Raw genomic sequence first — 20,255 nt, 5'->3', positions numbered from 1 at the left:
TTTTCCTACAGCAGAGATCAAATTTGGCACACAGCATACTTGGTGGCTAAATAAAAAGTTGAGATGTTTCAAACATGATTACGATTTTAGGAAGGAATAAAGAGGAATAGATAAATTCCTGATAGAACAGGGAACAAGAGAAAGCTGGCAGAGGAAAAACAAACCCATCCCCTTGATGTGATCATGTTTGAGCACAGCTTCTCTGGATGAATGGACATGCTTCAAATTTTCCATGGCATATCAATAGTCTTTTGAATTCTTTCAAAATTATGTTGGACAAGCTGTCTTTTTCATGTTTGAAAAGGTAAATGTTTTTGCTATTTCTACTGTTCTTTGTTGTGCCCTGTCTCTACATGTAATAACTCCTGAGTTTTATCTGTTTGCTCCATATGTTGTTGCAACATGCAAATAGAAATTCTTCAACAATCTTGTTTTAGTGAGAGATCATTAGCAAACAGGGCTCTTTGGATGTAGGCAATGGAGTGAGACTAACAACCAAAATGAACAAAAACCTCCCAAACTAAGAACTGAGGAAAATCCCACAACAAATATGACTGTAATCATGATTTCAAAATAGGACACAGTTTAATTTGCTCAGTTCTGGTTTTGAAGTTGTTCTTTTTATCATTAGCTAAGACAGTTTAGACTACTGAGTTTTCGGGCATAAAATACTTTGTGCAGAAAAACTTAGTTTTTGTTTCTACTCACTGTGTCAGACAGGATTAATTTGGTTTTTCAACCACAGCAAACTTGCATTGAAGAGCTTTGGTGCACATGCATTACTTAAGAGGTTGTGCTGCCATTTTTTAATGTTTCCTATTCCTGCCACAGTATTTACATAGAAGAAATTTCAATGCCAGAAGGGGTGTGTTTTAACAGTGGCTGCTTTTGAAGTGTCTGCACATTTGAGAGGATGAGTTCATAAACGAGATGGCTGACTCTCCCATTTCAAATCGTTTGTTTCTTCCCTAGTACCCAGTGATGAGGGGTCAGGATCTTTCAGCTGCCACTGGTTACACTACTCAGAGATCATCTATTCTACCTCTCTATGAAGTAAGTGAGCCTATGTAGTGATACTGAGTAAAAATTGAATATGAAGAAACATCCTAAATGTATCACAGATTGTGCTAACTTTGGGCAGTTCCTTGTCTTTTCTCTCAAGAGATAACAGAAGGCTTCATCCTGCAAATAATGTTAAAAGGGAATTAATTTAAAGACACAGAAACCCCTTCACGTGTTTGCTTGTATGATGCAGCTGAAAATGTTGTTTTCTTGAGAAATTGTGAATGCACAACTGGCAGCTTCCATCGTATGCTGAAGTTGCTGAGGTGCTGTTAACTCAAAGGGCTCATCTGGGAAAATGTTGTTACAGGATCCAAACTTATTTTAATTTTTCCCATGTAATTAATTTTTGTATTTCCCCCCTCTCTCCCTCCCAAGAATACTTTCCAGGAGCTACAAGTGGTGAGGAGAAATCTAAACTTATTCAGAACCCAAATGATGGATTTGGAATTGACTATGTTGCGTCAACAGACCACAGTTTATCAGCACATGACAGAAGAGGAAAGGTAAAATGATCTTTAAAGAAAAAAAAAAGAGAAAATACGTTGATGTATCAGGAAATATGTCACTGCCCCTGAAATCAGAGCAAGAAATCAATTAGTTTCAATTTGAACAATAGTAAAGCTGAGTTTTTGCCAAACCTTGTTTACTCTATTTCTTCATTCTAGAGTTTTTTACTCTTTGTTTCTTCTAACCTCTATTTCTGTTAATTGATGATTTTTTTTTTCTTCATCCTTTCTCCAAAGTGATTCTACAGCTGCAGATTTTAAGGACTTTTATGACAGGGTACTTGAACAAAGGATATTGCAGCAGAAAAAGTCTTAAAGATTTTTATCTTAGATCTCTCCCCCCACCCATCTTTGTAGGTGTAAATAAGAATGAACATTGTAGCAGTCAGATACTTTTCCAACTTTCAGTGGCTACTCGGCAGGCTACAGATGGCATTCATATTCTAACTCCATGTGTTTGTGCTTACCATAAGTTGCAGTATGAGGTGGAATAATTTTTTAAACTGCTTTTATATATTTAGTTTAGTTGAATCAGCTCTTGACCTATCATTTTAAAAGTAAACATGTTTGAAATCAGTTAGATTGTCCTTAGACAATGGCTTCCTGGCCAAAATGTAGCTGCAACTGCTAGGGAGTCTGTAACAACACAGGAGAAGTAAGACGTGATTACTGAATTGCTCTGTGGTTGTTGTTCTTATCAGTTTTAAATTGAGTTTGATTAGATATATGTATAAATGCTGATTTCTTTGGCTTGCACGTATTTAAACATTTAAAGCTAAAATTTTTGGAGAATATTCTGTGATACACTGTGTTGTTTTGTTTTCTCCTTGAAAACATATATATTTTCTACAAGTGGAGAAAGACTTCTGTTCCATTTAGGCGTTCAGCTAATTTCGCTATGAAAATTTTCCATGAGTTTTCTGTGTTCCACTTTGAGTTCTCTTGTATGAAGTCCTTTACTCATGGGACTGTTCTGCTCAGTTGTCCCTTTGCAGTGTGCAGCTGAGTGCAGTGAATGCTTTGTTCTTTTTGTGATGGTCTTGGTGTAGATATGAAGCTGATCAGCTACAGGGCCTGAGAAAGTCTGTCCGCATGGAGCTACAGGAGTTAGAGATGCAGTTAGAAGAACGCCTGCTTGCTTTGGAAGACCAGCTGAGAAGTCTGCACATGTCTTCACCTTACAGACCTCAGACACACATAGTAAGTATTATTTTTACAACAACATTATGTGTTTTCACAGTGTAATGTTCATCATAGAGTCATGGAATAGTTTGGGCTAGGAAGGACCTTTAAAGGTCATCTAACCCAACCCTCCTGCAATGAGCAGGGACAAATAATAACTCATAACTATTAAAACTCTGAGAGTGGGATGATATCTGGGGAATCTAATGAGGCTGTGTGTATTATCAGGGGTCATATTTTCTTATTTTCAGTCTGCATTTCATCTTGGGAAAAAGGTGTGTGACTTTCTTGGTGATAATAAGTATCAACACATACTTTCTGAGGTTTTAGGTCTGAGGCAGACCTCTTCCATCAGTGGTTTCTTCTTTTTCCTTGTCATGGCCCTGAATTCTCAGTTTTGGTAGGTAGTGCTCATGTCTACAATAATTGGGGGATGGTGATAGTCTTTCTGGCATTTCTCTACACTGATTTTCTTGTGAAATGAGAACAGAGAGATGAGAAATTCACAACATTTCTCTCCCAATATATGGAGTGTTCTTTCTCTCTACTTCTGTCAATCTATGGCACAAAAAAGCCCCCAGGAAAATCCAGTTGTCATCTTCAGTTTTTTCCTCTGCTGCCTTTTGTAGCTCTTTGAGATGAACCTATGACTCCCTGTAAAGCAGTGGGAGAAGCTCTACTCCCACAAACACTGCCCAGAAGCAGAAGGGGGAATAAAAGAGACGCTTGTGTGTTTATTGGTGGCATGGCAATGTACTTTCTCCTATTTTTCACTCAATAGAAGACTGTTCCTCTTTTTTCTGCAAGTCTGTCATCAGCCAAACAAAAAGAAGCACAGACAAAAAGTATCATATGTTCTTCCTGGGTTTCATTCCTCTTTCTCAGCCAATCCTCTTCTGTAGAAACAGCACAGGCACAGGACACATCTTCCTCTTCAGTATTTTGTCATAGGAAAAAAATTGAAACCCAAGAACAGGAAAATATGGTATTACTGTGATCTCAAGCCAAACTTGCATTCTTTGAACCATATAAATATCTTTTTATTTGTAAATCCTTTTATAGAAGAGGGCCAGCTTTAAAAATTACTGAAACAAACTTTCTCCAACCAGCTTTGCTTCCTGTTTCCAGATTTCTGGTTTTACAGAAAATGGTCTGAGATGCAGAATGTTTATATATTAGCTTCTGACAACTCTAAACAAATCCTCAGTGCATTAACCTGACTTAATTTTTCAGGGTATGTATGGAAGCAGAAGTGCTGATAATCTGTCATGTCCATCTCCACTGAATGTCATTGAACCAGTAAGTAATTGTTGTGTGCTGTATGTTTTACTGAGAAAAAGAACCACAAAGAGTTTACTTTAAAAAAGGTTGCAGGAGAATAATTTGACACATAATTTGAGAAATACTTTACTCCCTTGAATAGCTTTGTTATGAACAACTGCAATTTTCCTTAAGCAAATTTAACTATAGGTGTAAGTAGCTCTAAAGGCTTGTTTGCTTTTAAGAGGAATATGTAGAAGTGAGATGTTGTTTGCATTTAGTTGATACAATGGCTACAGGGTGAATTTTTCTAGGGAAAAGTTATCTTTTAGATTTCTGTACATTTTATGCTACTGAAAACAAGTAGTTCAAAAACTGCAGAAAGAAAAGAACAAACAAACAAAACCACTTACGTGTGTCTCTGTCAATGGCTCTGGCAAGATGTATAAGTATTGCAAAAGTCAGTGGCTTGGGGAACTGCCACAATTTTTATTTATGTTGGCTTTCAAAAAAGCACATTCCTTTTTATTATTCTCTTTGTTGCAGTCATAAAGGCAAAGCATGTATTTATTTTATAGCTGTATTTGTTACATGGAAGGAATGAGTAAGTGATTAAATAAATAGCAAGAAAACATAGTTGTGTTTGTATGTGACTTTCTTTGTATGCTTATTCACGACTGTTTCTTTTATGAATCCCTAGGTCTCTGAACTTATTCGAGAGCAGTCATTTCTGAAGTCTGAACTGGGTTTGGGACTGGGAGATCTTGGACTAGAAACTCTCCCAGCAGAGGGTACAGAGTCCGTATTCTCCCATGGAAACTCAGATTCCTCTTCAGTGTGCTCTGGCCACGCAGGTAGAAAAGCTGGTGTTGGATCCTCTGAACTAACAGGAAAGTCTAAGAGTCAAAGCAAGAAGTTGTACCGAGCCTCTGTTGCCTTAACACCAACTCCCCCAGTGAGAGCAGGCACTGGACAGCAGGTGGAAAGCTCTGAGGAGCTTGCAGACCCCAAGCCAGAGGTGGAGCACCAACTTGAAAAAGTCCCTCTCATGCCTTCAGTTGATGAAATCCACAAAACTGTGGAGCAGGAGGAGCTGCAACAAGTCATACGGGAGGTGAGGAAGGAGGGACTGAGATATAGGATGTTTGAACAGTGTTTACTGAAACCTGAGGACAGGCTGGCTGTAACTCCTGTCCATTGGCATATTCTCTTCCCTCTCAAGCCACGCCTCTGTACTGTTACTGCACTGTGTCTGAAGGCTCAGAATTTGTCACTAGGTGTTCAAGCCACAGTTATATTCATGTGCAAAGCAGCAGATGTTTTATTCAGTGATAGTGATTAGCACATAAATTAATAGCTAGTTGCTACTGTAAGTCCAGGTGGCAAAGAACTTGTCATCTCAACTACTTGGTTAAATAAGCAAGAAGTAGTATTTCAGATTGCCAAGAAAAAATTTGTGTCATATTTGCTTGCTAAAATGCCAAGTTGGAGTTAATTCGAATGGTGAAATAATGTTTCCGAAACAACGCTGCAGTAAATGGTAAACATACTTTCCCAGTCCCTCTACCCCAACCTCTAAGGACTGTAGAATATAAGTAAAGCAAGCTGAAGGCGGATGAGAAGTTATTTCAGACTTTAAGACTGATGTTGGACCAATCCTATTGGACTACTTTTATTGGTAGTCAATGAAAGTGGAGAGTGCTTGGTTATTTTTCCTGTAGGCCAGGTTAAAAAACAGGACTAAAACTGTGTGTTTTGTTTGTAAGTGGCATGATCTGCTTTCTGGCAAGTAAAATAAATGGGAAAACGAAGCCAAAGAAACTACTTGTTCTGAAAGGAAGTGCCTGTGAAAAAGTGGAGTGAACTCTGCTGTGAATACAAAAATGGGAATTTAGCCTTTAGCTGAGAGTCATTGGACCCTTAGCCTTTAGCTTGTCCCTTAAAGGTTTTGCATGGCTCTGCCATAAACCACTTAAAAGACAGGCAAGGTGTCACACCTAGAAATGTAGAACAGGCCAGGCTGTAACACTGTGGTACCTTCCAGATCTGCCTTTCTTGAGGCTGTAATTGGAACCAGCTTTGCCTTAGTTTTGTCTTTAAAACAGATGAGATGCAGGCCACTCATCTCATGATAAAACAAGAGCTGTAGTCCCAGGGGAATCTTTTTCCACATCTTCACCCCTCTTCTCTTAGTGCAGAAAGAGGCAGTGTACTAGACCATAAGGTAGCCTTTTACTCATCATCTGATGACAAGAGTCTGCTGGGTCTGTCTCTGCAAAGTAGAGATGTTTTCTTGGCTGACTAACTGTGGGCTTTGCTATGTGTCAGGCACTTTACAGTGAGATTGTGAAGCAGTAAAGCATTACCAAGGAGTGTTCTGAATAGCTCAAAGCATGCAAAGATATTTACTTTGTTTACCTTTGATCAACTCCATAAATAACCAGAGCTGGGAGTGCAAAGAATAATGCATAGCCACAAGCATTAACCATCTGGGGTTAAGAGGGTGAAGACTGGCAGTGAGGTGAAATGGAGACCAGCTTTCAGTAAGTAGCCTTATCATGCTGAGTAGTGAGTGCTTCATCCCATCAATAGCCCCATTAGAGTCAGTGGGATGAGTTATGGAAAGTGGCATTATCCTGTGGAAGGAAGGGTACTGCAGTCAGCTCACAGTGAGGTACCACCAGACCTGTACTTGGTATTAGGATCTGAACACCTGGCCATCACTGATCTTTACAGTGGACTTTGTGATGCTGCAATGTTCGTCTCTACTTTGAAAGTCAAGGGAAGAATGAGACAGTGGCAAACATTCATATGTCTTGATCTCCGTAATCCTCCTGCTGCCATCTTCTCTAAAGTAACTAGGGTTGGAAGGAGTCTTGAGAAAGGCCTTGTTTTGGAGATACCATAAAATAGTCCCAGACATCCCAAATTCTCTCTCTTTCTGGTTCATTCTTTTTTTTAAGTCTTTTTGAAGAGATTCCTTGCCTAATGCTCAGGGACTTTCACATGAGATATTTATTACACCTTGCACTTTGCTGCTGATTCTGCGGTGAAGCCAGAATGGGGCATTTGTATGTATATGTATACAGGCTGTGTATCAGGGGAGGGTGTCACGGTGGAGGGTTGCTAAAGGAGAAACTGAGATAGGAAGGACAACTGGAATTCCAATATCCTGCAAAAGCCAGCAGAGACAATAAAGAGAGCTGGAGCCAAAGGACGGAGTTATTTCAGTCAATATTTTCTCTAAGGTTAGCCTGTGTGAAAGTTCCTCTTTAGCTTCATTAATTGATGGCAAATAAAGTTACGTACTCTTTGCACAGAGATTGTTATTTGGGTTGTGTGGCACTGAGGACATTGTAATGCTGAAAGAATCCACACTGAACTGAGAGGCTACTATTCAAAGATGAGTAGTCAGCAAATAACTGAACTTGAGTCACTTCGTAAATGTTTGAGCACACAGAGAGATTGTCCTTCAGTTTAACTTCATTGGCAGTGGTTTTCGTATCAACTCAAGATTCTCAGGATAAGTCTTGCAGGTCAAAGTGGAGATGCATTGGCTCAAAGCACCTGGTATATTTTGCAGACCCAGAACATGCTTTTAAACATTGGTCAGGAAAACCTTTTGTATTTCATAAGAGCTAAAACAGAGCATAAATTGAAATATGCCTTGCTTAAGTAGCCCTGTTGTTAGCAAAGGAATTCCAGTTTCATTGTCAAAGGAATGAAATCTGGTAGGATGCATTCCTGATGTATGCACTCACAAATATTAAACCCTTGCTTGTTCCTCCCGTTCTCTGTAGCTGCGTGACCTTGTGTTGGGGAAAGAAAAGTGAGGCAGTGGGTGTGATATGCCTGGGTGGGCTGTAATGCATGTGAGCTTTGACCTGTAACTATTTGCTGGCATTAAAAAATCCCATGGTATTAACTTCTAGCATTAATGGACTAATTCCTACAGAAAAACATCCAACAACATGAAATGATAAAATGTCAAATAGTAGCTCTCTTGTTTGGATGAAAATACAGCTTAACCTCCACTGGAGTCTCACGTGAAGTACTTATTGCTTTACTTGTAGGTCACAGTGTCACTAGGAGTGAGACCAGGCCCTCTCATTGTCCTCTTCTCCAGTTTAAAAAATGTGGAAGTTTAAAAAGCTTTCTGCTTAAGAGCAATGGAAGTTTTGATTTTGCCAATGGTTCTCTATCTTAAATGACAATGAAGTTACATTATAAAGAAATGTATGATTTTCCTGTCAACATCTGTTTTAAGAGGCTGTAATGAGTCTTTATGAGAGAGAGATGGTCTGATAGAGAATCTTCCTTTCCATTTTCCATTCAAATCCGTGTTAGCTCAACACTGATCAAAAATATATGTTGGTTGTTCATACTTCCTGTGTGCAAGTGTTGGTTTCCTCATCTTACTATCTTGAGCATAAAAACTCGCTAGCTGCTGCCATGAAAAAGTGGCACAGGAAGAAAATAGAGTAGAAAATAATACTTTTAATTTTAGGAAATGTACCTCAAGATCAGAAGCAGGAGGACTGTGAAAAGCCTCGTTCCCATTTGTCATTAGTAGATGAAGAACACCAATCTTCAGAATTGACACAGTGGCACATTTCACTCACAGTCAGTTCTTTATTAAGCAGCAACATATTACAGTAATGGTAACTCTTTACTTGGGAGAAAGATCACTGATTTACTGTTGTAAAGCTATCTATGAATGTGGTACTATGTCATCATTGCAATATTGAATATTAGTGTTGTACCAATGTAGTATATGTACCATAAATGAGTGGTTCTCTCCTCTTTCAAATGATCATTTTTCATTCAGCCGCTAAAAATAACTGATGGAGCATTCATTGACTGCTTTTCTGTCTTTTGTGCAGAGGAAGCCTTGGCAGCAGGCTGTGTCTTCTGCAGAGCAAATAGAATGTGCACCTTGCCCTAAATGATTTTTAAGGGAAAAGACAAATATTGGCCATTGGTCATGACACACGCGTGGTACTGAGTCACTGCAGGAATCAGTGCTGTGCTCATCACACAGGAATGACCTTGCTGAGGCTGGAGAGGGGGGAGGAAGCAGTGGCAGTGAAAAGAGGCAGTGGAGGGTGGCCTAGTTACCATCCAGACAGGAAGGTGAGAAGCAGAGAGCTCAAATGGCACCAAGGTCAAGCCAGAAGTTGTTGGAAGAGCCGAGAATAGAACAGGAGCTGCTTTGCTTCCAGTCTCTTGTCACAAGACTGTCTGTCATACTAGACCATTTATTTGCTAATTTGGGAAGCTTTTATCAGTTTTCTTTGGAAAGTGAGGTTTATTTTTGTCTATCTGTTGAGAGAAGGGCACAGAATGACTGTTTTGTAGCACACTCACAGAACCACCCCATGTGATACTGAAGAAGAAAAATGGATAGAACACAGGGGCTCACTTATGACTGTGGCCTGCTGGACAGTTGGGGTGCCTTGTGCAGGTTTTCCTGTGCCTGCATTTCTAAATACCAAAGCCTTTACTATGCTGACAGTGGTTCTAAAGCTTTGTACATCTATGTGTATGTATCAATGTAGACATCCTCTGGACTTTCAGCTGACAGTAAAACAGGTCCTATTACACACTGGCTTCTCTTTTGTCTGTTCATCAGCAAACAACCCAGCTGCAAACCTGTTTCCCAGTAATATTATAGTCTCTGAATTTCTGCTTGATGCAAAGTGGTAATGAAATGAGGAACTTTGCCACTAATGGTTTAGGAATTGAACTGCCTGCCAAAGAGAACAAGGGATAAACAACCTGTTGCTAATGCTGCTGCCACCCTTCTGACGTTTTGCTTAATCCTTTTGACGCACCAGGAAAAGGGGAGACTTACAAGAAAAAGAAAAGTGTGTTGCTTAACTGAGCTGATGAGTGCTTCTGTGTGTGACTCTGGGCCAGGCTCTGGCTCTTACCCCACTGCACCCTCTCACAGTCGTCGTTCTCCTCAGCCCTTGGAACTACATCTGATTTGTCCCTCCTGAAGACCATCCAAAAAAAATAGTTGGTGCTACAGATTTCTTGTACTTGCAAGAAGCCCATAGTATTTTTGTTTGTCATGCCCTGCTCTTTTCCAGCATAATATGCTCTTGTAGAACTATGTTTTGCCTCCTTTTCTCCTTTGTTTCCTTTACTGTAGCCATCAGCACTCCACTCTTCCTTTGTTCTAGCCTCAGCCACTGTCAGTTGCCTTATACTAGAAACTCCTAGGTGTGTTTTATATAAAACTTAATGGAAAAATGCTTTGTCACAATCCTGTGAAAATAGTCTTTGCTTGCATAGATCACATCCCAGTGGTCAACTGATGATGTAAGCAACTCTTGGAGTTCTCCGTTTGTCTTTCCTGCTGTAAGTATGTGATTAGGATTCATCTCCTTTTGAATTACATGAAAACAACAGCTGATGTTATACTCCATTTGTGAGGTAGATCAGTCCTGCCTTCCTTTTCAAGAGAATAACAACTTGTCAAGAAGCAGTGCATTTGGAGTGCTTTTGATCCTGAAATGCTATTTTCAGAACTTTGCATAGTTGAAATGTATTTTTTCTTAGCATAAAACCAGTTATCCTAAGTGTAAAACATAAATATATTTACCATATGGAAAAATAGAACTAGTTTGGTTTTCATTTATATGATTGGCAAGAACTTCAAAATTACTTAGTTGTTTTTCCATTCTTCTAATGTTTTTCCATTTGCATTTTTTGAAAGTTGGCTTTTTGGTGGCGTATGCTTTTATATGTTGATAGTGTCAAACGCATCTGCAATATCATTTAGTTTTATCCATTGGTTATATAACTTACTGACCTTAAAACTTCGGCTAATCCCTTTCAGATCAAGGAATCTATTGTTGGTGAAATAAGACGAGAAATAGTAAGTGGATTGTTAGCAGCTGTATCACCCCAAGGCAGATCTACAACTGCAAAACAAGATGCACAGCCATGAAACTGGTACTACAGGTAATCTTTGGGCATCTGCAAGAACCAGATTTTATTTTTTTATCGTATAAAATATCACTGTTAACTTAAACCTTCCTTTGTTTGCATTTTGCCCTTGAAACACAAGTGATCAAAATTGAAGTTCATTAAATAAAGAGAATACTGATAATCCTGGATAGCTTTGGAAAATCAGCTGGTTTATAGTTGGCCCATTCTAGTGTCAGCTTTTATATAGTGGTCCTTGATTTTTAGTTTCAGTATGCTCTGTGATGACTTTGAATGTGAATGCATCATGCAAGAGGATTTCTGTAGTTTGCCTGCCTTAGATATTAATATTATAAAAATACATACTTAAACATAACAAGCAGACTTCCAAAAATCTAATTTAGATCTTCATCTTGCCTTTTTTTTTCTGTAAGGTTGGATATAGTCGGAAATGCTGTGGGATTCTGCTTTGGGCAGCACACACTGGTGAAAGTGTCAAGTTGTTTTTGCTTCAGGAGGTGTTAAAGCTGCTGAGATAGGCTACTGTGTTCGACGCTTGGTTCTGTGGTGTGTACCTTTCCTTGAGTTCATCTGTAAAGACTTAGACACTTTAATTAGTTCATTACTTTCCTTAAAGCATCAACAAAATTGTGGCACTCTGAAAGGTTTTTTATTTATTTGTATGTCCCTGTTGTAAATTTTTATGTAGCTAACTTCTTTGTCTAATGATGCATCATGAAACTTGAAGATTTCCAGACATAACCAATTTATAGATAACACGTACGCATTCAGCCTAGCTTTTAAAAAAAAAAAAAAATAGAAAAAAACTCCTACAACCCTCCTCCCCAAACACTGACCTCTATGAGGTATTTATTGTGCAATAACTGATCCACTTTAAGAGCTTGAAATAACCAATAATGGTTTCCACTGCTGTTACTTAGTGCCACTTCAGAGGAAGGAAGCAATCCTGTCATAAAAATTGCTGTTAATTCTTGGGGCGGTTACTATTAGCAGAGTGGTAGAATGACATGAGGTTACTTAAAACTACTTAAAGTTCTGACACTGAAAGCCTTATCTCTGTGTAGAAGATAACTTTTAGCTAATTTTGTTTGCTTCCTTACTGTTTACTCATCCCTCTATAGGAAAGTGCCTTACTTAAGCACTGTGTTGTTTTTTTTGGTGTTGACTACTTGCAGTCATACCAAGAGAAGTTCTCTTTTGCTTCATATTAACCAAAACGCAATAAAAGTACTGATCTTCTGAAAGCAATTAGGATTTGCAACTTGGAATGGATGAATGACCTTGCTTGTATTATGGGGAAAATGGAAAAAATCTCTTTTCCTTCTCCATCCCTCACTGACTATATTTTCAGTTAGCCTGGTGAATATGCGTTTGTTCCAATGGAGCAAATTGGAAGTCATTGGAGTTTTTATGTGGTCAAATAGACATTTAGTGGATATGTAATGTCCCTTTTGGCTGTGCTTGAAATCTCTTCACTCCTTTGCCATTTCCATCCACTAAAACTCTTCACACTATGTCAAGGTCTTAAATCAAAAATAGTTTCAAATATTACAATATTATATGAAAAAGTTTATAAAATTTTAAATTGTGTTAGGAAGACACACAAGGGCTGATTTCTTAAAAAAGGTGTATATTAAACCAATAAAATATTTATTTTGCCTATAATCTGTGTCAGTGTTTTTCATTGTGCATGGTTTAGTCTTAGGCAAAATAAGTAACATAGATTTGATCAAACAGTACATAGACTGGAGAACAGCAGGAAAGCTCAGGACTTGGGTTTCCAAAAGCTTTCAGATGTTCAAGGGACCCTTCATGCATAGGAAATGTGAGATACAAATTTGAGAGCAATGTTAGCAGTTAAAACCACACTCTTAAAATCATTGCCCTCTGTTGTGGCTCCAAGAATTTGGTTAGTCTTGACCTCTCCTCAGAGTTTGTCCCTGTGAGTAGAGCTAGAACTCTTCTGAATACCTTATTCTGCATGCTTAAAAATTGAAATATAAACCCTGACAGCACTTACACATGGCAAGCTGCAGTAGATACCTGCTTTACCTGGCAGCTTGAATGAGTACACAATTCTATTCCAGAATGCCACAGGAGATCCAACTGTAATGGTTTTCTGAGCAAGGAGAGTTTTTCTTTCGTTTAATGATTCAAACTCCTACCTTCCTTGCAAATTAATCTTGTCCTTTTTTTATTGCCAGCCTGGAATTTGATGTGAATTCTGTGCATATTAAAACACCTTTATTAGTGGCTGATAAATATTGGTCAATCAAATTTGCTGTGAATAAAGCCGGCAGTAATTCCAGAGATATTTTGGATGTTTTTCTAAAGCTCACTATGATAGTGATCTTTGTTATTGCTAGTTGGTTGTAGGAATAACAGGAGAACCCACCTAATCAACGCGTGGCTTAAAGATAGGTGGCACTGGTGGAATTATGGCTTTTATAATCGCGAGGTGGCTTATATGGCACCAGACCTGCTGGAGATAGATGGGGTTCACCTGTAAGGAGAGAAAGGATTCTAGCCCATGAGTTGGCAGAGCTGATTTGAGAGGTTTAACTAGGTTTGAAAAGGGAGGGGGATAAACCAGGCTCCCTAGAGATGAGCCTAGAGATGCCAGTGTTGGAGGTCAAATCGATAACCCAGCTGAAATGCCTCTACACTAATGCACAGTGTTGGTAACAGACAACAGGAGCTGGAAGCTACTGTGCAGCAGGAAAGCTGTGACTTAGTCACCATCACGAAAACATGGTGATGACTGGAGTGCTGAAGTGGACAGATAAAAGCTCTTCAGAAGAGACAGGCAAGGAAGGAGGGGCAGCAGAGTGGCTCTGTTCATCAGGGAGTGTTTAGACTGTAGGGAGCTCAAGCTTAGTGATGATAAGGTTAAGTGCCTACAGGTAAGAATCAGAGAAGGCTAACAAGGCAGACATCCTGGTGGGAGTCTTATAGAGCACCTAACCAGGATAAGGAGGCAGATGAATTATTCTATAAGCAGCCGGCTGATGTTTCATGATTAGTGGCCTTTGTTCTTGTGGGAGACTTTAACTTGCTGGATGTCTGCTGGAAACTCAGCACAGTGGAGAGGAGGCAGTGTAGGAGATTCCTGGAGTGTGTGGAAGATAACTTCCTGATACAGCTGGTAAGTGAGCCTACCAGGAGAGGGTGTGACCCACTAGACCTGCTGTTTACAAACAGAGAAGGGCTGATGAGAGATGTGGTGGTCGAAGGCTGTCTTGGGCACAGCAGCCACAAAATGATACAGTTTTTGATTCTTGGTGAAGTAAAGAGGGGCAGGGGGGATTTAACAAAACCTCTACCTTGGACTTCCAGGGGATGGACTTTGACCTGTCCAGGACACTGGACACTGGTTCAGATAGTCCCTTGGGAAACAGTCCTTAATAACAAAGGGGTCCAGGAAGGCTGAACATACTTTAAAAAGGAAATCTTAGACGTGCAGGAGCAGGCCATCCTCATGTGCAGAAAGACAAGCCAGCAGGGAAGAAAACAGATCTGGCTGAACAGAGAACTTTTGCTGGAACTCGGGAAAAAAAAAGAACCTTTGGAAGAAGGAGCAGGCAACTCAAGGAGAGTACAAGGCTGTCATTAGGTCATGTGGAGAGAAAATTAGAAGGCAAAATCTCAGCTAGAACTCAATCTGGCCATTGCTGTGAAAGATAGTTAAAAGTTTTTATAAATGTATTAACAACGAAAATAATGGAAAATCTCCATCCTTTATTAGACTCAGTGGGAAACATTTTCACCAAGGATGAGGAAAAAGCTAAGGTACTTAATGGCTTCTTTCCCTCAGTCTTTAACAGAAAGACCAGTAATCCTCAGAGAACCAGCCCCCTGAGCTGGTAGACAAGGACAGGGAGCAAAATAGACCCACTGCAATCCAGGAGAAAGTACTTAGTGACCTGTTGAGCCACATAGGCAGTTGAGTTTATGTGACTGGATGGGATTCACCCGAGGGTACTGAGAGAGCTGGCAGAGGAGCTTACCAAGCCACTCACCACTCTCCGTCATTTATCATCAGTTCTGGTTAAGCAGAAAAGTCCCAGACAGCTGGAGACTGGCCAGTGTGACACCCATCTACAAGAGGGGTCTGAAGGAGGATCCTGGGAACTGTGGGCCTGTCAGCCTGACCTCAGTGGTGGAGAAGGTTATGGAACAGATCATCTCGAGTGCAGTCACGTCGCATACGGGACAACCTGAGGATCAGACCCAGCCCGCATGGATTTAGGAAAGGTAGGTTCTGCTTAACCAACATGATCTCTTTTTAGGACCAGGTGAGCTGCTTAATGGATGAGGGAAAGACTGTGGATGTAGTCAGCCTTTGATGCTGTCTCCCACAGCATTCTCCTGGAGAAGCCGGCAGCCCACAGCTTGGACAGGTGTACTCTTTGCTGGGTTAAAAACTGGCTGGATGGCTGGGCCCAGAGAGTGGTGGTGAACAATGCTGCATCCAGTTGGCTGATTCTGTGACTCTATGATTCTAATATAAAGCCAAGGGCCATATTTTTGAAATCCTGAGAGCTAGCCATTTTCTGTGGGTCGATTACAGCTCCATCCCTGTTAGTACCAAGACAGAATGGTCTTTAGCCTGCTGCAGAGCTATGTCTGTGGCACAGCTCAAATCAGGTTTGTGGGCCTAGTTCTTGGAGGATTTTTATTTGTTTGTTTGTTTCTGTCGGTTTTGAGGTGAGTAAGCATGTTTCTAGCCCCCACTGTTGCAGTGAAAAGCTACAAAAGTCACCTCTGCTGAAATGTGGAGGCATCTCAGCATTCAGCAGATGGAGGCAATAGCTGAAAAGGTGGAAGCAGCCCCCCACACCATTTGGGTTAGTGCTGCAATGCCTGTGAGGTACTGCTGCCACTCACCCACCGCACCCTGTGTCTGAGACCTGGAAAGGAAAGGACTGAGGATGGCCACAGAGCCAGCTGCAGGGCCAGGGGTGAGTATGAAGCGGGAGAGGCTCCTGCTGCTGTCCACTGTTTGGAGAGGACTGGAAGTGGCCCTGCCTCTGCCAAAAGAATTGATATGATCTTGAAGCTCTTTCAGGTGCTTTTGCTGACCATGACCTTCACAGAGGGAAAGCTGCCATGTATCTTCTGCTTTCTCTAAAACTGTGGTGTGCAAGCCCTTGGCGGCCTTTATTTAGAAGGCAAGTGATGCCCAAGATGCTCCAAGCTGAGCATTTTCTCAGCACCAGTTTGCTCTGATTGCCATCTCTTTTCAGGTGACAACTTGGAGCCTTGCTGATGCAGTCTGGTCACCGATGTTCACAAGTACTGCTCTGCTTGGCCTTGAGGGGCAGCATTTGTACTGCCTTTGGATTTTGTGTACTGCTGAGCAAATGGCTTACTCTGGAAATACAGCATAGGTCAGAACATTTTCATTCTGTTATACCACAGGTAAATCTGTTTCAGTGAGACTAGCCACAGGAAGATCCTGATTAGGGAGAAGGAGCAAGAGCCCAATTTGGAAACCGAAGTAGTTCAAGTCATGACTAGCAGTATAAATCAAAACCATACCTAAACTACTGGAAAAATTTTGGTTTGGAGGATTTTTTCAACAGGGAACAAACCTAGAATTCTGAAACTTGGGTGACGTCATAAAAAAGAATAATTGCTGATTAGATGGTTTCAGTGCAATGCAACACTTTCTTCTGAATTAAAATGATAATATAAAAAGGATACATGATTTGATTTTCAGGAAACTCAGTAATTTGACATAAAGCAAATTTACTTTGATTTTTCATATGTGATTTTAGATGTGATGGTAATCCTTCATATTCATGATGTAAAATAAAAATGCACAATATTGTTATAAAAGTTGTAAAAATAGGAGACAAGACAATTAAAAAAAATTAAAATCACTTGATAGTTTGATATAGCTTGTATAGTGATTCTGCATAGATGCTTGCTAAGTGATGGGTGAATATACACAGAAACATTTTTTTCTTTCATTGTCAGGATAAAAGGAGAAAGCCTGGACAACAGTTAAGTAATGAAAAGGTAGCAATGAGAGAGCAGCACGATGAAAAGCCAGAATTGCCTCAATGAGTGAGTAGCTGTTCTGCTTCCTATGAAATCTGTGAATTGTGGTAGCCCTTGGCTCCTGGCTTGTCCTACTCATGGAGCAATCCTTTCCTGATGCACACAACACCTGTATAGGAAATAACAAACAACTGTGCCTCAGCCACCTTCTCCAGGTCACCAAAACCCAGATACTGTCCTCCAGGTGTGCCACGGATACACGTCCAGCTGGCTCAGTCCCTCCCTTTCAGATGCTGCAGGCAGGATCTTGAGGTTTGCTGTGACTTCTTTAGGTTTAGCATGTCCTCAGAGGGGGAGGAGAAGGCTAGAAATAAGGCACATCTGAAGAGTCTCAAAATCAAAAATGAGAATTTTAAAAACATGTTCCGAATTTGGCATATTGAGCTTTTATAGCCAGTTGATGACTTTTCATTTTCAGACTACTGGTGTGTGTTCACACAGGAGTTTTATAACTCAGACTCTGAAACTGTGAAAGCTCATTCCTTTGTCATCATCTCTGTGTTCTATATTTTAACTTCTGTTTAAAAAAAATTACAGTAACAACTAATTTTATATAATTGTTTAATTCATTTGTGTAGTCAGTTTTTGCATTAAAGATTTCATATGGAAATAACACAATATAATTTAATTCTAAAACCTATATACACTGCCTGCACTTCTGTTTATTGAAAAATGTATTAGACTTACCCTATTCTTGGTAAGGAAGCAATTTCTAGCATATCTTTCTGCTGAAATGCCTTCCTAAAACCAGTACCAGAATTTTGGTTTCTGCACTATTGAACTGTAGTCCATATTACACATGGATCTTTTGACCATCTAATCAGATTATGTTCCATTAATCCAACTCATTTCCTATATTTTGGAGGTGTGTATTCTACTGATGGTAGTGGATAGGACCTTACAGTAAATGTTTGTACATTACTTGAAAGTCTGGAGAGCTGTGAGTTTCAGAGGAAGACAGGAATAGACAGTATCAGTTCTTATGTGCTTGGATAAAGTTACTTTAAACTGATTCTGATTAAAACTTACTGCTAAGAAATTATTATCTTAGCTAAAGAGATTGTATAAATAAAAATAGTTGTATTTTTTTACTTATCTAAGCTTTACATATCCACATATATAGTTAGTACATTAATAAGTCCAAGCCTGATGTTCTATGGATGAAAACTGGTGATGGAAATTTGAGTTAGGCTATTATCAGGCCATCAGCTCTCACTGAATGTCCCACTGACTTGGTCACTGCTTGACAAGACTTTCTGTTATTCTTTTTGTCTTGCCTGTGGCAGCACTTAGTACTCATGAGGCAGATGTGATCTGCTCTGTGTTCTCCCACCCTTGCAGATTTTAAATTCTTTGCATTTTCTGTACATAAATAGCAGACTGTGTTTCCAGCAACTCAGTGGGAGTCACCTTGTTTGCAATGGCTGTATTTAGCTGGGTTGAACAGAAAATTTTAGGGTCATTTTTAATATCTTATTTTTTGTTGTTGGAAGGCTTGCATCTGATTTTAGCACCTGTGAGCAATGCACAGTGCAGAGCCCCAACAGGAAAACCGGTCCATGAAGAGTTATGGTGTGCACAGCAAAGACAATGTATGTCTCTTCTGCTCATGACCAACACCAAGAGCTGTAAAGCTGATGCTTCTGTACAGACAAAGGCAGGGAAGAAACTCATTTTATTAGAAAAAGGCAGAAGGAAGGGGCACACTGAGGTCCTTTTGGCTGCAACAGAAAGCCAATGTGCTCTGCAGCATTTCTCCCCCAGTGCTGCTGGAGCTGCCCAGGAAAGCTGGAGTGCCCGAGGAATGAACAAATCAACATATCTTTGTTAGGACTCTCACATATCAGTGGCTACAATGGGGATTAAAGCTGTATCCTAAGAGATGCGCTGGAAGAAGTACCACTTTCAAACTGAATCCTTGCTCTGAAAAGGCAGCCTAGTAGATCAGGGTACTGTAACTTAGTGCTTCTCTGCATCTGCCCTGGTGAAATTAGGAGCCAAATCCTTAAATACGTTGGCTTTACAATGAACTCCAGGTCTCCTCTCCTCTTGAGAGTGATGCTGCAGTAGATCCCTGACCACACCAGAGAAGGTGAGGTAACACAGCCACAACAGAAATTGTGTAAGGAGAGTGCAGGACAGACACCCTTGAATTCCCATCTCAGCAGCCTTGTCTTTGACTGGAAACAAGATATAAACCTCTCCTAGGACAACAGAGGAAATACCTCAAGCAGGAACTATGCTGTGAGTGCTCTGATAGCTCATCACTACAGTAGGATATATTAAAAGGCAGTGCCTCATGCTAGAACTTAGTGAATGACATAGGAAGGAAAGATCTTGCACAGTTATTATTATTTTTAATTCCATTATAGTTTTAGCTGAATCATGAAGGCATTTGAAACATTATGGGGAGTGCACTAAAAACAGAAGATGAGCTAAAAGGACTTGGCAGTGCTTAAATGTGTTTCAGCTCTTCCCCAGACTGTGATGCAGTCTATAGAAAATGCAAACATGCTTTGCCCGGAGACTTCTAGTGCTGCAAATTAGGTGTAAGAGTGAGCCAAGGTAGTAATCCTGTAATGCTGTATCTGAGTGCTCTCTGAAATGTACCTTTTATACTATTTTAAAAATACTTTTATTGTTATAATGCATGTGAGGATTGTTGGGCAGCCAGCTCCAAATAGGCACAGAGAGGAGAGGTGCAGGAAGCAAATACCTCCACATCACATTGCTGGTGGGCCTCTCTCCCAGACATAGCAGCCCCATTAAGGATTTGTCCTTGTGTCTTGTTCTGTCCTGTTTTCTGGCTCCCTTTGGAACCTGCCAGGAAGTGGTTTTGTTGGTTTGTTTCTTCATAAGATTGTTTAACTTTTTCTTTATATACCATTGATGGCAATGCATTTGAGACATAATTCCTTTAGATAGCAAAGTCCAGCAATCTAGAGCTGAAATGCACCACCATAATCCTTTGAGCATTTAATATTTTAGTAAATTTTCGCTCTCTGAATGTTTTTCTTCAAACTATTTTATCATTAAAGTAAGAAACTTTAAGCCTTTGAAATAATTATAGCTCCTGTAATCAGTAACATATACTATAATTGTAATTGCACAATTTAATACATGAAATTTCAGAGATAGCTAGAATAGATATTTTATGGCAAACAGGTTTTTTTATAGAGAAACTTGACATTTAAAATATGTCATTTATTAATATATATA

The 20,255-nt window shown here is 39.9% G+C and overlaps 1 protein-coding gene across 1 annotated transcript in view; it reads left to right on the top strand.

The window, feature by feature from the left end:
- The window catches only part of ITPRID2 (ITPR interacting domain containing 2), a 41,778-nt gene extending 29,143 nt beyond the window's left edge, over positions 1-12,635 (top strand). Inside the window, exons 12-18 of the mRNA XM_064660675.1 lie at positions 973-1,053; positions 1,441-1,568; positions 2,621-2,771; positions 3,987-4,052; positions 4,714-5,127; positions 10,861-10,985; positions 11,384-12,635. Coding sequence (XP_064516745.1) covers positions 973-1,053; positions 1,441-1,568; positions 2,621-2,771; positions 3,987-4,052; positions 4,714-5,127; positions 10,861-10,971 — 951 coding nt within the window. The 3' untranslated portion in view covers positions 10,972-10,985; positions 11,384-12,635. The remainder of the gene's footprint in view (positions 1-972; positions 1,054-1,440; positions 1,569-2,620; positions 2,772-3,986; positions 4,053-4,713; positions 5,128-10,860; positions 10,986-11,383) is intronic.
- The last annotated feature ends 7,620 nt before the right edge of the window (positions 12,636-20,255 follow it).

The sequence above is a fragment of the Pseudopipra pipra genome, chromosome 7 (genome assembly GCF_036250125.1).
Source record: "Pseudopipra pipra isolate bDixPip1 chromosome 7, bDixPip1.hap1, whole genome shotgun sequence".
Taxonomy (NCBI): domain Eukaryota; kingdom Metazoa; phylum Chordata; class Aves; order Passeriformes; family Pipridae; genus Pseudopipra; species Pseudopipra pipra.
Note: the sequence above shows the minus strand (reverse complement) of the source record. Positions and strands in the feature narration are given on the sequence as shown.